General features: G+C 38.0%; 1 protein-coding gene across 1 annotated transcript in view; it reads left to right on the forward strand.

Annotated features, from left to right (window-relative positions):
• STXBP3 (syntaxin binding protein 3) overlaps positions 1 to 16666 on the forward strand; it is a 29663-nt gene that overhangs the window by 8314 nt on the left and 4683 nt on the right. The window contains exons 4-18 of the mRNA XM_044432388.1: positions 8 to 84; positions 1073 to 1151; positions 2461 to 2561; positions 3523 to 3671; positions 4867 to 4957; positions 5691 to 5815; positions 7413 to 7517; positions 9202 to 9259; positions 9639 to 9704; positions 10739 to 10819; positions 11441 to 11579; positions 12789 to 12895; positions 14992 to 15090; positions 16010 to 16095; positions 16223 to 16371. Coding sequence (XP_044288323.1) covers positions 8 to 84; positions 1073 to 1151; positions 2461 to 2561; positions 3523 to 3671; positions 4867 to 4957; positions 5691 to 5815; positions 7413 to 7517; positions 9202 to 9259; positions 9639 to 9704; positions 10739 to 10819; positions 11441 to 11579; positions 12789 to 12895; positions 14992 to 15090; positions 16010 to 16095; positions 16223 to 16371 — 1512 coding nt within the window. The remainder of the gene's footprint in view (positions 1 to 7; positions 85 to 1072; positions 1152 to 2460; positions 2562 to 3522; positions 3672 to 4866; positions 4958 to 5690; positions 5816 to 7412; positions 7518 to 9201; positions 9260 to 9638; positions 9705 to 10738; positions 10820 to 11440; positions 11580 to 12788; positions 12896 to 14991; positions 15091 to 16009; positions 16096 to 16222; positions 16372 to 16666) is intronic.

The following is a 16666-nucleotide window of genomic DNA, read 5'->3' on the forward strand; positions in this document are numbered from 1 at the left end:
TTTGTAGTTGTGGAGAATGTTTATAAAAACCGTGAGCCAGTCCCTCACATGAAAGCTATTTATCTCATCACACCTACAGCAAAGGTTAGTCCTCTAAGGAAAGTAATACATCACATAGGCTTTATTTTCTCCTTGTAATGATTAAATTAAGGTGAAGTGTGCCTAGGTTAACCATGCATTGAGAAGAGTTGGTGAAAAATGCTCACAGTGTTCAGTGTAAGAACTGGAACTATCTAATTCCCTTACTGCCTGTGGGGTTAAATTAAGAGGAGTATCAGCACAACCGTACTTGCATAGCAAGACTTTTCCGCTCCCTCCTCTCTGTTTGTGCACCCAGCAGATCAAATCTTAAGGGCTGGATGATTGTCATGAGCAGTTTGTGATAGATAGATGTAACTGGTTGAATTCAGAAGCTCTTTGCATGAATACACGTTCCTTTCTGATCATGCAGAGTATCTTTGAATCCACCCAATGACCGTTTTTTACATGCAGTGCTAAATTACAGTTTAGCACTATGGCTAACTTGCATGCAGCACCCCTACTCTTTCTAGCAACAGGGGAGGAGGATGGAGGCATCTAAGGACTAAGTAGAAGCCCTTTTTACATGTAACTCAGAACTCTGGTTAGTTTTCACCAAAATACGTTATATAATCCAGGGTTATAAACTGAAGTTTGATCATGGTTTGTTTGAACGATAGTTGTGGATTTTAGGTACATGGCCTTTCCTACACACTCATCTTTTAGATATACTTGTAAAATTATATGAATAAGAAATAAAGTTTAAAAGTATATCTGCTAATAATATTGTGCAGATTATAACAGTTTGGCTGCTGATCCCCTTTTTGCTTAGTTCACCTTTGTTTTATTTTTCTTTCTATAAGGATGTCAGGAATTTGGATTTCAGACTGTTTTAGACGATCGCAATTGCTTACTGCTAGTGTAGTTCTGGTTAGAAACATACATATATAAATATACAATATATTTTTACATAGTTTTGCTGACAACAAGCAAGCATCTAATTAATAACACAGATATTGGTAATTAAGTAAAATGTATTGTTTAATTTTTTTAGTCTGTAGATGGTCTTATAAATGACTTTGTAAGTAAATCGGCAAGCAAGTACAAAGCAGCTTATGTCTACTTTACTGACTGTAAGTATTTACTAACACAAATTGATTTCTTTAATTTTGGCCATTTTTCTAGTCTAGGCTGGGGACACGTGAACAAACTTTCTTATTCTGACAAGAGAATTACATTTATCTTTGCATTCTTCTGTACATTGTAATACAGAGAGCAGTTTAGCTGCTTTTATGCATAAACTGATGCAGTACAATAAATCAGACAACCATAGTTAATAATTCATGAATTGTGAGCACATGGGAGCAAGCAAGTTTGCCAACTCTGACCTCATCCTTCTTTGCGAAGCAACTGGTTTCTGTATTGTTTGCCATAACATTCAAAGCCAGAGCTCTGGGCTGTCAAGGATTCTGGCTTGTTCTCCTTCAACAATTAAAAATACAGGATCAGACATAATGATTAATACTTCAGGAGCAGGTGTTCCTAGGTTGTTCAACAAAGCAGAAATACGTGAGTGACCAGGAACTAGCTTGCTGATTCCTGACTACTCACAATCAACCTATGATTAACAAAACATGGGTTGTTTCTGCACTGGGGCACTGTCTTAGGGATTTGGATGGCATGTATGATAGTAAATCAATCTTGAAAAGAACCATAAAATCTATAAGTAGAGCTTGGGAAGAACTGGTGTACAACTGTAATCTCAGTGCTGCATTATTTTATTTTTGGAACTTAAATGTTGCCAATGTGGCTCCCTAGACCTTTCAGGGCAGCTTACAATATAGTCATAGAAAAAATAAACAATCAGATAAGGACAATCCTAAAATATACACAATTTTAGAACAACATAGATCCAATACATCAACTGTTAAAATAAATATCATATAATTTTCTGTCCTGTCCTGTCTTGGTACTTCTCTGTAAATGACTATTGCTCTAGTAGAAAAAAATTTGTGGATTTCCTCATAGTGAAAGCAGCTTTTTTGGTTAGTTTTTGGGGTATATGGTGTGATAATTAGGGTGCTACCACTAAAAAGACCCTGCCTCTCATATGATTGGATTAAGTGGAATAAAGGAAAGGTTTGGAGTAGTCTTTTTAATGAACTAATTATTAGGTTTCAGTTTGAAAAAAATGGCCAAGTATTTTAGCTTGAATTTTTACTTCTGCATCTGTACTTAACTAGTGTGCTACTAAATCTATTAGATGTAATTTAGAATAAACATAAACTCCAAGGACTTTTCAAAACTGGTTGATGCATTTTAACTTGTTGAATGAGGTTTTTTTAAAAGACTGTTTTGCATAGGTAAGCACTTCACCTGTAGCAAAAATGATGTCTGAACCATTTAATATGATGACTGAAAAACTTTCCTTTTCCTTCTTAGTTTGTGATGACAAACTGTTTAATAAAATGAAGTCATCTTGTTCAAAGGCAATAAGACGGTGCAAAGAAATAAATATAAATTTTTTTCCGTATGAATCGCAGGTAAATTCAATTTTCTGGATGTTTCTTTTAAGTGTTCTCTCAACCCTCTGCTGATTTCTCTGATAGTCTTTAAAAACTCCCTTTTGCTCCATTTTTTTAATGCGGGTGGCAAGATGCACATGCAGATAAGAGAATTAACCATGCACGCTCCAGACTGCTGTTATTTAGGGAGATGAGACTGGGTTTCTCAAAGAAATGAAGTGTTTGTGTATCTAGTGGGTCCAAGCTGCCTCTCACATACCCTGAGAACACTTCATTTTGTGTCCTGTCACCAGCAGAAACACTACTGGCAGTCAAGTCAAGTTATACTGTGGAGCACGCATATGGCGGGAGGGAGGGACTTAATTGCCGGTGTGCCCTCTCTCCTGATGGACGAGCACCTTTACATACTCTGCTCAAACCCTCTGAGCAGTGGACTGTGCTGTAGCATTGCTCCATATGCCGCCTTCTGAACCCGTAAATAGAGGAGGATGTATTTGCGCATGTTGTTCATTGCATCGGCGGTCTGTTCATGGGAGCTCTTCATATGTTCAAGGGATGCAGTTTGAAAATCTTAGCTTGTACAGTTATGAGAAATGTTCTTGACATACAGAAATCCAAAGTAGAAAATACGTTCCTGTGTGATGCAATAGATACTTTTGATAACAAGTGATTAAAACGTTCAGTGGTGAACTGTTCTGGCTTTATCAGAGTCCGTCATCTGTGCAGGTAGTGAGCAGGTTGTACAATATCTGTCAGTAAGACGAGAAAATGGAGGACAGTGGTAAAGAAAAAGAGTGTAAGAACAAGGAGCATATTGCCTCAAGTGGACAGAGAAGACATTTGAGGTTTTAAAAGTGGTATAATTGGGCCATGTTAGCTTAGATACTTATTTTTGTGCATTTTAATAACAGTCTTTTACAGATAACTGCCATGACCTGGTTCTTAAATCTGTCTATACGGAAACTGTTTCTTGATTTAGGTATTTACTCTTGATGTCCCAAATGCATTCTACCGCTGTTACACTCCTAATATCGAAAAGGCAAATGACAATGTAATGGAGCAAATGGCTGAGCAAATTGTGACATTATGTGCCACTCTAGAAGAAAATCCAGGTGTAAGATACAAAAGGTAGGACTAGACATTTTATTTTAAACCCTACAGGTATCCTGTCAACTTGATTGGAATGAGATCATATGCTTTGAGTAGTCTAGAAATTCAGTGTGTTACCAACTCTGAAATATAAGGAGGCAGTGTAAAGACTCGGATGTGCAGGAAGGGAAAATCCTGGGCATTATTCTATGTTGTTTGGAAATTGAGGACTAGCTAAGGGGAGAAAGATAAAAAAGAAATCATAGAATCATAATAGAGTTGGAAGAGGCCATGAAGGCCCTTGGTTCCAACCCCCTACTGTTGCAGGATACCAATTTACACCATCTCATGCAGATGACGATTCAGTGAATTGAAAGGGAACACATACGGGTTTCTCTGCGGTGGCGCCCCATCTATGGAATACGCTCCCCAGAGAGGTCCGCCTGGCGCCGTCGTTATTTGTTTTTCGGCGCCAGGCTAAGACCTTTTTATTTAAAACTTAGTTTGATTGTTAAAGTATTTGTATTTATAGGATTTTAAATTTTTAGCCGACATGCACCGGAGGTTTTTAAATAAGTTTTTTATTGTTATATTGTTATTTATTTATGTATTTTGTTTCTGTTGTGAGCCACCCTGAGGCTTCGTTGCGATGGAGGCGGCATAAAAATGTTTTAAATAAATAAATATGGGTGAGATTGTTCATTCAAAAGAGTTAAGACCTTCCAGGACTTCTGGAGATACCCTAGCCTAGTATTGTTCTTTAACATTTTTCCAAGTTCCAGCTCTTAGATCTGCAGAGGAAAAAGCTCTGTGAACCTAGTCAAGCGGCCAATGGCACTGTCCCCAACTAGTGAGTTTTACCATGTCAGCTCTGTTTATTCAAAATAAATTATTGTGGGCAAGGGGGGATGGTTTAGTGATAAAATGCATGCTTTGCTTGTAGATGGTCTGGGTTCACTCACTGGTCTCTCCAGTTCCTGCTGCACAAGACTCTTAGTGAAGTTCTGGGCAGCTATTACTAGTTAGTGCAAACACTACTGAGCTTCATGGGCCAGTGCTTTCACTCTTTGTAGGATCGTGTCCTCTGTTCCTTCCTATGTAAAAAGTATTTCATCGGTGATGAGCAATTAGAATTCTTTCAGAGCAAAGGAACCTGACTAATTTGATGACCATGATCCGTTAATGTCCTAACGAGTTCAGTGAAAGGGCTAGGAATTTATTTGTCTCTTTTCAGCAAACCTTTGGATAATGCCAGTAAACTTGCACAGTTAGTTGAGAAAAAACTTGAAAACTACTATAAAACTGATGAACGAAACCAAGTCAAGGTAGAGTAAAAGTTCATTTTCCTTTGGGTGGGTAGGGGCAGGAGAGATCTGTCTCACCCAAACTTCCATTCTTTGTCTTGTTATCCTGGAAAGGAATTGTCATGGCAAAGGTTGTTTCCAAAGAATTTTGGGATGTACTCATTGGACAAGAGGTAATGATTCATTGTCCTTTCGAAGAGGTTGGAAATCCATAAGATTATTAAATTTTAAAGGAGAAGCCAGCCAGAAATGAATGCTGGATAGGAAAATTTATACTAGCACTACTAAGACAATGAATATGTTAATCTGTTGCTTTGAATTAAATCCTTCTTGGGGAAGGAAGGCTGTATCTGGTATGCCATTTCTTCAGCGTGGATTCCTTTGAAGGCATCAAAAAGATTTCCCATGAAGGAAAATGATATCTGATCCCATTGCCCTTGAGGAACATCTTAATTGAAACATGTTGCTTGGATTGTTGTGCTTTTGATTCTCTTAGAATAGACTGAATAATGTTTATTATGTATGTTGCCCTGAGAGTTTTGGTTGTAGGATGACTCATAAATCAGATTAATTTTTTTAAATACTTGCCCCTCTTGTGCTCTAGTTTTTGTAGGATTTATTTTCTGGCATTGCACTTTCTTTTTAAAGAAAGCCACGTATGAATGAACCTTAAATACATTAGAGAGTACAGCTCTGCAGTACTCCATTTTTATGTTTTATGTGCCTAAATGGGAGGATTTTCTCTGCTTTTTAGGGCAAAACCAACTCCCAGCTGTTAATAATAGATCGCGGCTTTGACCCAGTGTCAGCTGTGCTGCATGAACTCACTTTTCAAGCAATGGCTTATGATCTGCTCCCTATTGAAAATGATACATACAAGCAAGTATAACTTTACCTAGGTCTTTTATACATGTGTTATATTCATAGAATCATACAGTAGTTTCCAGATGACCTAGTAAACCTTGAGTAGACCTCAAATGTATTTATTTTATTAGATTAATATCCTATCTCTTTTCTTTTTTAAAAGAAATTGTCTGCCCCTTCGTGACTGAAATGTGGCATTCTCAGGAATGCTTAGGACTGCAGTCTAATTTTCCTGCTATAAAAAGCTGGGGAGGGGTTTCTGCTGTGCTATGAATGGTGATAGTCCCCTATTTGTGCTTACAGTAAGTCCCATGGAAGCTTGTAGTCTACAGAACATATATGATATTCTCTGTCATGAAAGAAAGGGATACAGAAGACTGTTGGCAGTATTAAAGGAGACTGACACATGGAGGATCGCCCCCCTCTCTCGAAGCGTTCTTAAAGTTAAATGGCAGCAGGGTGGAAACCTTAGTAGTATAACTTAAAATAATGGTAGATCAAGCCCTACTTATTGGAGCTAAAATATGATGATGATGTCTTTTTCTGGATTTTGAAAACTGCTCTGTATTAATCCACATTCTCACTAACTTATTTTTTTGAGTATGGAGCCCTAATGCTATACTGCAGAAAGCCAAGAATCGGCTGTTGGTATTTATAAATAAAATACAAATGCCACACCAGTATTTCAACTTCTTAGAATAAGTGCTAAGGAAAAATAGGTATAACTAACCTACACTACTTAGCTAATGCTCTTTTTAGTCGTGAACTAACTTTTCATTTTCCCCCTTCTTATATTTCTATTGCTTTCTGGTTGAATCATTTTATGTGAGTTTCTATACATATAAACGGTGTTTCGTGGCATATAGCACTAGTATGCTTTGTAGTGTTCCTTCAGGTCTTAGGAATCTGCTTAATGTTGGAAGTATGTAATGCTAAGCATGTTAGATATGTAAATTAAATACCCATGTCAAAGTCTATTCTGTGACTGCATGTGAAGTCAGTATCTTTATTATTTCCCTATCTTACCATAATCCTTCTGTATAATTGAGGCTTAACAAAACTGAGTAGCAGCAATGTTCTGTACAACAGAGAAGTAACATGTAATCAACTTTGCTCTCCCCAACCTGGTGCCCTCCTGATGTTTTGGACTAAGCTCTGAGAATTCCTAACTATTGACTCTGCCAGATGGGGTTGATGAGACATAAAGCGCAAAACATCTGGAAGACACCAGGTTGGGTGAGGCGGATTTTTAAAAAGCATTGATTTTAAGACAATCTGTTCTGAATTTCAGTTCATGCCATTTAATACATGAAATTACAACCAGCCATGATGACCCTTTCAGCTTATCTTGTGCAAATTTACTAGGGAGTTAATTTGACTGACTTTAAAGGGACTTTCCCCTTCATAAATATGCCCAGAATCACAGCCTTTATCTTCCCTAAAAAGTGCAATTTTTCCTCTATGTTCCAATTCTTGAATCTTTATATTCATAATAAGAATGTTAAATAATACATGTTTTCTCTTATAACTAAGTGATATAAAAACACAACCTTACTCTGTGTGTTCACTTATATCAAGTACAATGAATAACCTGCTTACTTCTTGTGTTTAGGTATAAGACTGAGGGTGCGAGTGGTAAAGAAAGGGAAGCTATTCTAGAGGAAGATGATGACCTGTGGGTGAAAATCCGACACAAGCATATTGCAGATGTATTGGAGTATGTATGTTTTAATGTCTCTTGCTATTTTGCTTAATATGATACTTATTAAATCTTAGTATGTATGTTACTATGCAAGCATATTCATACTCTTTTTCAGTAGAAATAGTAAGAGTTTGACATACTAGCCTTTCTAATATTTTCTGGACTAAATTAGTGAAACATAGTTCCCTCTACAGTCAGTGAGACTCAAGTGATGGCTGTGTTGTCCAGTTGATTTCAGTGGGACCTCCGTTGATCTAACATAAGTGCAAAGCTTGTTCTCACTTGGCTGGAACTCAGTCAACTTAATGGACTTTCTTCTGGGAAGAGATGTGTAAGATACTATGTATGTGTAGGGTTGCACCCAGACTTTTGGTGCAATCCTATACATAACTTCTCAGATGTAACTCCCACTCAGCCCAGTGATTCATACCCTTGTTTTAAGTAGTTAAACAGTTATAGTTGAACTTGAGTTCAGTGGAACATCTCGGTCATGACTTAGTTTGGTTCAAACCCTATCATCTATCTTTCTAGTGTGTGCATACATTTATTTATTTATTAGATTTATATTTTACCTATTGAAAGGAAAGCAGTTAACATCATTGTCCTTCTTGGACGTATCCTCACAACAACAACAAAACCCAGTGAGGTAGATTGGGCTGAAGGGTTCCCAACAGGCCCAAAGTCACTCAGTTGGCTCCATGGCTGAGCGGAGACTAGAACCCGGATTGCCTGAATCCCGGTCCTGCACTCTTGAGTCCTAGTCCTGTCCCAATCCTGAGTCCTGGACCTGCACTCTTAACCACTGCACCACACTGACTTTCTAGATCAGTCTTCTTCCATCCTTGGGCCCCTAGATGTTGGGCTACAATTCCCATCAGCCCCAGATGCTGCTGTTTTGTTCATTGTGGAATTTCACAGTGATGTGTTTCCTGAGGTTTTGAATGGCTACATGAAACAACAGAAGTAATTTGAGGATTTGTATTTCAATGTCATCAGTACTTTTGTACCTCTCAGTTACGTCACTTTTCTTCTGATTCCAGTAAAGTGGTGGAATCAGTAACAGGTGGGATGAGGCCTGATAAACTGAAGTTCAGTTTTGATTGTGGAAGGAGGACCACTGGCCATTCTGGTTGATATACTTTCTTTGAATAAGTAGTTTTGCAGCTAGGGAGTATTTTATATTTCTCCTGCACTGTTCAATATATTTTGTTTTGTATCTTCTTTCAGCTTTATGTAAACCTGCCTGATATTTTTTTAATTGGACATATTACTATATAATAAATAAAATTTAATTTGACCCTGCTTAGTTGTATTTTCTGCTGTCTATTTTATGCAGTATGAAATATAACATAAGGAAACATTAAACACATAAGATAGGGTTTACAGCACAATTTTTTTTCTTAAGTTTTTTTTTAATTCATTTTTATGCTGTCCAACAGCCGAAGTTCACAGGAGCAAAAGTGGTTATTTTCTCTGGGTGGTTCACAAGAGCAAAAGTAGTTGTTTTCCAGGTTTTGTTTCTTTGAATCCAAACTAATAGGATGTATGATCCTATCTAGAAGAAACCAAGACAGCGTATCTATGCTTCCTAAACCATTGCATTAATTGAGGTAACACTAAGGACAAAACATTAGTTTTGGATTTTGGATTTATTTTTTAATTTAGAAATATTTAGAATTCACTTCTTCTGCTCTTCTAGGGAAATACCAAAGCTTATGAAAGAAGTTTCTTCAAAAAGGAAGGCAACTGAAGGGAAAGTAAGAAATCAATTTTCCTTAAAATTAGCATTAACTACTATTTAAGCTGTTATATGTATGGTATAACTTTGCCCTCTTCCTAAAGAAATGGATTTTGAAGTGAAGTGTAGGTATATAGGGGCTTTCTTTCAGATGTGTAGATGATGTCCTTGTTGATACTTATCTACTAGAGTAGAAAATGAAACACTGGAAGGCATACAATTTAATGCTAATTTCATTTAGTCTGAAACAAGATCTTGCAAGTTCAGTGGTATTTGCTCCTGTGCATATTTACAGAGGATTGCAGTTTTAGTAGACCTCTTGAAGATGATGCTCATGGTATTTTCCAATCTTTACCCATAGCAGAACTTAAAGAATGAAATTTTGAATTATTTTTCAGCTGTCTTTAAGTAATCTGACTCAGCTCATGAAAAAGATGCCCCACTTCCGCAAACAGATTACTAAGGTAAGTTAGCACATTATACAATGTTGCTGTTGGATGTTCTGGGGCCTGGGGGTTCCCTCCCCTCCTCTCCCCTCCCCTCCTCTGTGACATGTTGGGATGGAAGTATGACTGGATGAAGTCTTTCCTCTTGTTCTGTGTCCTGGAAATTATGCTACTGAAGTAGTAATGACCATTGTGTGCCCAAACACTAGTTAAGAGCATCTTAAACTGAAGTTGATCAGATGCTATATGGTTCCATGGATGAGAATTGCCTTCTCCAATTACACTGTAGTCCATCTCCTCCAACATAGGTCAGCTGTGGCCAACCTAAAGGGGGACGTAAGGGTGACAATCTCTAGCATCTTGGGCCTGGAGTAACCATGTACAGAAAGTTCCATTTAGGTACTATAGCTAATCGTTTTTGTTTGATGTACCCATTCTTCTTCATAGTCGCTGTGTGTCACACATATGGGCTATGTGCCTGCCCAGGACCTGCTACCAGGAAGATTTTCCTAGCTAGACTGGTCTTGCCCTGCCCATCTCTCCTCTTGGTATATATAGGAGGGGCTCCCACGGTTTTCATCAGTTCTTTTCTGTTCTTTTCCAACTGCTGTTTTGGTTGGTTGATTTAACCCCTTATCAGTTTGTCTTAACTGTTAATCAATGCCTAAGTATGTTAGATGGTATATGCCAAGAAAGAATATCCCACTAATCAGTACAATTTAATATGTATTTTGTATTGTTGTTTCATGCCGAAGTATATTCCTCTAACTTTAATGGAGCTTACTCACTAACTGTGTGCTAGGATTGTGGCTTAAAGTGAAATAGTGCATTAATTCTAATTAGTATTCTTGCAAATTAAATGTGTCCCAAAATTATGTTAAATGGAGCTATACAATTTTCACCTCTAAAAATTGTGGAATATGATTCTTTAAAAGCAATCCACAAACTCTAAGATTGTATATGTGAAATGTTACTGGCTGTTAATGACTCATGTATTTTTTCATGTGGTGCCATTGTTATAAAAAAAGTACATTTTTGCTTCTGTTTTGCAGCAAGTAGTGCATCTTAACATAGCTGAAGATTGCATGAATAAGTTTAAGGGTAACATAGAAAAGCTGTGCAAAGTTGAACAGGTATGTGAAGTGCCTATATGTACAGTGTTGTTTGGGCTAGACAAATGCCAATAGCATTCTAGTATCAGAGGTTCAATTTTGTTTGTTATCATGTGTAGCTGTAGCAATACGGCTGTAGTATTCTTTACCTGATCAGAAAGACCACTGGGGCATTCAGTACAACAGTCTCTCCTTTTCTTTCAAAGCCAGTTTTGGTAACTTGTTTTTACTGATGTTTTCTGTAAAGGATCGCAGTTTTGTCGTGATACTTTATAATGCTCTTGAAGTTCAAAAGTGAGAATGTAGTAATAGCCCGCTGCTTTTTTGGAGAATAGGAGGAGGAGGAGAACAGAGGAAGCAAGAGCATGGGCCTGAATTTATGTACAAGAGATAGGGGGAGCTCATTTCTTTTAACAGACTTTTGGTCCGGTCACTGTTAATATTGTCTGGCTTTTTAGCCTGCCTCCTCTCTTAGCAATCAGAACTGTACTGGGGAGAAAAACAGCTCATCTAGAAGGATAAATAGGATATGACTTATCCTGGATACTGAGCAAGGCTACATTTAGTTGGCGTGTGAGCAAGTCACACTTATCCTTGAATGCCTGCTATGACTTCAGAAGATATCTGTTTTCTGTATCTCAGGACTTGGCTCTTGGAACAGATGCTGAGGGGCAGAAAGTGAAAGACTCCATGCGTGTCCTTCTTCCAGTACTGCTTAACAAAACTCACGACAGCTATGATAAGATAAGGGCCATCCTCCTCTATATCTTCAGCACAAACGGTAAGGGTTACTTGTCTCTTTATGAGCGTCTAAGCAATATACAAACAATACAGTATCAAGCAATAACAAAATATTGTACAGGACTTGGATACTATAGCATGACTGCAAATAAAAATTCAGGATGGCCATTCAGGGAAGGCTTGTTGAACCAGACAAGTTATTAGTAGCCATGGAGAACTCCGAAAGGTCAGAGCCTTGGGTCCTTTCTCTTCAGCCTGGAAAGGTATTCCAGAGATTAAGCACTACGATATTAGGGGCCCTATTCCAAACCATCATGGGTCAGACTTCTAATACCTTAGGCATCAGGAGGAGAGTACCTCTTAAGCGGGGCAGGCAACCTCAGAGACGCTTTAATACATAGCTTAATACAGTAAATAAGTCATATACAGCACTAGATAAATGTAAGGCTTAATGAACTGACATTTCACATTACGTGAGCGATATGAAAGTCATGGCCACGAACCAGAAAAATAGACGGTTTATAGCATAATGGCTTCACAGATCATAAGTCAATTTAGGTTGCAATCTTATACCCATGTACTTAGGAATAAGTCGCATTAACTCAGTGGAACTTATTTTGGAATAGACAACAAGAAAAATCAGTCTATATAAGATTGCATTGCCAAGTAAAGTACATGAAAGGGAAGCTTTCCATTGTCTTCTCTTCCTTGTCGCTACTGGTGGCCCATTAGAATCTTCTTCTGAGGGTCGACAGGGTGCTCCTGAGCAATTTAGAAAGGGGGGGACTGGATGGGAAGCTTTTCCTTTGGTGCGTTTCCTTAATCTTGGTATTAAGCTCAGTTTTAGACAATTACCCAGCAGCGTTCCACACTCACATTGTTTGGAAGAACCTCCAGAGAGGCTTTTCAAGGGGTTTGGGTGGCTGCAGGGGAAGGAAAGGATGGGGAACTTTCCTTCCATGACCTTCCTTAAGTTAATTTACCTAATGATCCAAGACATTGGGCTATCTCTTGAATAGCTGTATTGAATACTGTACTTATTTAAATGGCGGGGGATGAGGGTTCAGGGAAGATAGTAACAATTCGACTGGCATGGGGCAAACATTCAGTACAGTACTGCATGCCATGGTACAACTTTATAGAGTGTATCAAACTTAGTGCTAGCTGAAATACTTTGAATTTTATTCTACATAAAAACTAATAAATTACTAATTTAAAATGTCAAATTTATTTTTAAACGTGGAAAAAGGGACTACACAAGAGAACATGGACAGGCTGATCCAGAATGTACAGATAGAAAATGATGGTGACATGATAAAAAATTGGAAGTACCTTGGTGTGCCTGTTATTACCACAGTAAGGAATGCAGCGTTTTTCTACCTTCTCTGTTAAATCTCTCTTGGCAATAACAACATTACCATGATTTTTTTCCTAAGATCTGTTCTGCTATTCTCACTGGCATTTGTGTTTCACGTTTCTCCTGAGATTTAGTTCAGTCGTCCCCTAATTATTCTAAATTCTGCAGAACCCAGAAATTATAATGAGAGTCATTTATGCACATTCAAAGATTATAATACAAATTGCGTGACTTAATTCCGGCTGTCAACATTTTTGGAACTTCATAGTATGATTATTGCGATTGCAAGTCTGTAATCATTTTGTAGTGACAGTATTTAATTTTTATGTAGTATAAATAAAGTGTTGCATTTGGATTAAGGAAGTAATTTTATAACAGCCACGTAAGATAGGTCTGCATAATTATTCTATATTATAGTGGTGTGGATCGGAACATAAGATGAAGAGGTAACAGCCCTCTAATGAATTTGTAGCTGATGAGAAGCCCAGGGGCTTTCTTAGCTTGCATCTTGCACAATTACATTATGCCAGGTTTTCCAGGGAGCATGCGATTCTGCCTACAGCTTATTTGTGCCAAAAGACTGCAGTCCTGAGCACACCTACTAGGGAGTCAGCCTCACTGCATGTGGGACTAACTCCTGAGTAAACATGCACTACAATACTCCAAGCACCTTAAGGAAGAAAGGGTAAAAATCATTTAATTCGTCTTTGAATAAAAATGGGAAGCATGTGTTTTAAGTAGCTGTACTGCTATTGAGCATTCCTTTGGCATGATCAACCCTTGTGCTTTATGCAAGTTTGAGTAGAGTGGCAAGTATGGAAGCTACTCTGAAGTTACATAGTCAGACTCATGCCATTTTGTAGCAGAATATCCGACGGTAAAGCCAGGCCTCTTTGCTCCTTCTAAGAGTTAACTTATTTCATTGTGATTGTGCAGCATAAGCAGAGAGCATGACCTAACTAGCTTTACCTTATCTGGTGCATGTGTGCTTGCTTCTAGAAGTAGTAACAAAAACTGCTTTTCAATGGACCTAGAGAATGTCTGTGGCAAACTCTAGCTGTTCACAACCAGTTGTATGTAACTCTAAGTGACGGCAGATGGGCACATGCATCCCCACCTGTGTTAAGATTCCTTCACATGAGTCTGGAGGAGAAGATGCGGATGCAACGTGAGATGCCTTCTGCATGGAAGCCTGCACTGACACATGCGTTCTCCTTTTCTGGATAGACGATATATGGTGTGTACAACCAGGAGTTTACAGATGCCGTGGTGACCATATCTTTGAAACTGCTGCCTATTTGCTATCTCTGCAAAAAGAGGGAGACAGGTGGTGTGCTGTCTTTTGACATCATGTTGTGCTTAGGAAGCAGTAAAGTCCAGATGCCTCCAAAATTCAGTTTCATGTTATATGTAACTTCCTACTACTACTTCTGAGTCCTCCATTGTATGCTAAAGATGTGTGAGGCGCAAGTTGGAAGTGACTGCCTCTTACTGTAATGGATGACTACCAAGGCCAACCAAAATGTGTGGACCCTTGTGCATAACATGTCAATTTACAATTTTTCCTTCTATACTGTACATATTAAGAGGTTCTTTTGCTGCAGTAAACCGATGCTTTGCCTGCTGAGGTCATAATGTCTATCCTCTCCCTTTTCTGGGCCCACACATTTTAATCCTTACCTATAGCTGTAAAAGATGAAAACAAAATGTAGTTTCTGATACATATTGATATTTATCTTGGCCAGACAGAAGGAAACTGAGAACCAACTTCATCTGTCTGCCCCTTTTCTGCATGAACTGCAAAGTGGTGATCAACCAAAACGTTAGCCGTATTAATCTTAACAATGCTTGATAGCAATCAAATTCATTACAAAATCAGTGCAGGTTGAAGTGTAATATTAATTAAGCCTCAGACAATGATGTCTAGCCTATATTTATGAAAAGTAAATAATTGACTAAATTATTATCAAGTTTCTTCAATGGTGCTTACCTGTAGTATGTACATTTATTTTTGCATATCTCATTTTCTTAGAGAGTAATAACTCAGAAAAAATGCCACATCATTTTATAGAATAGAATATCTCTTGCTTTTCAGACTACATCACAACAACGCAGACCACCAAGGAAGGATCGTTCTTCGGTAGAAACATTTCAGCTTTCTAGATGGACACCAGTTGTCAAGGATATTATGGAGGTATAATCCTAGAAAAAGCTCCTGGTTATGTTTTCTAGAGCAAAAACAATCTATCTCAAAACATACCTATATGCTACATTTAGTACATGTATTAACCTAATAGTGCCAGACGTTAAAAAACTATCCGGAGTAATTTTCAGACACATACAAATTCTTTTTCCTTTTGCAGTACAAATAGGATGAGATGGGGAACAATTTTCATGCTTGCTCATTTTCTCCCTGCTTCCTTTTGTTATGTTAAGGGAGTTATATCCAAACTGGGTAAGAGTTGGCACTTCAGTTATTTGTAAAGGTTAAAAGAGTCCCCAGTATTTTTGAAGCAGTTTCATTTGAAAGGAAAATAACCTTTAAAGTTTGTTTGAGAATAAGAGCAAGTTTTCTGAAGAGACTTGGAAAAAGTGATACACAATCTCTCTCTTTCTCACTCTTTCACACTCACTCATTCACTCCTCACACATACTCAGGCATTGTCATCATAAATTCTTGGAATGTACACTAATTAATATAAATACTTGAATTATGCTGGAGCTTTTTTGTTTTGCTCTTCTCTTATGAAACTGCCTACATGCTTGCTTTTAAGACATCTGTTATTTCCCTCTTTGACTATTTAGTATTTAACCAGGAAATCCTGTGATTATATGATCCACAGCTGAAGATCTGAGCTTGGGAGAAATATGTAATGTCTTCAGGGTTTGCAGTGCTGGACTAAGCAGACAGTGCCTTCACCCAGAAAGGTGGCTGATTCTTGGAACCCCTAACTTCTGTTCTTTTGTTTACACGTGTGTGCATCTATTAACCCAGAAAGTGTTTGCAGCTGTATACAGGTTTCATGTCTGCTTGTCAGTCATAGGAAATTTGAGGGCTTCAGTAAATACTGTAGGTCATCTTACTCGGATGAAAAGAGCTTATTTTCTTCCAGGATGCCATAGAAAATAAACTGGATTCAAAGGAATGGCCCTACAGTTCCCAGTGCCCTGCGCCTTGGAATGGTTCAGGAGCAGTGAGGTAAGTGGTTTCATGATCTTTGAATACAAATTGTGTTTTTCCGGTAAACTTCCTGATGCTTCTTTCTACTGCACATAGTCATTATGAAGAGCGTATATAGTAGTCTTCAATATGTTCTCATTTACAGTGCTCGCAATAAACCCAAATCTAGTTACCTGGATGACCGGAAGAGTGGTTCAAAGTTGATTGTGTTTATCATTGGAGGAATTACGTACTCTGAGATGCGCTGTGCGTATGAAGTTTCTCAAGCCTGCAAGTCTTGTGAAGTTATAATTGGTAAGCTCAGATTAAAAAAATCATGCTTGGACATCGTGGAGAACTAAAACTACCAGTTTTTGTGGTAGATAATTAGTCTTTCAGCTGTGCCTTCTGGCAATTTAATGTATCATTCCTTAATTTTCAAATGAGCAGAACAAAATGCAGTTACTTCATTAGATCAGACTTGGCCATCCGGATGTTCTTGCAAGCAGAGTTTGAATATGATTGTTCCATTGGTTCTTAGTATTTGGTACTTACAAATTGCCTCTAACCCTTGAGCTGCCAAGTAGCCATCATTGGCCAACTTCCAAAA

The sequence above is a fragment of the Varanus komodoensis genome, unplaced genomic scaffold, assembly GCF_004798865.1.
Source record: "Varanus komodoensis strain SLA01 unplaced genomic scaffold, ASM479886v1 scaffold24, whole genome shotgun sequence".
Classification (NCBI taxonomy): domain Eukaryota; kingdom Metazoa; phylum Chordata; class Lepidosauria; order Squamata; family Varanidae; genus Varanus; species Varanus komodoensis.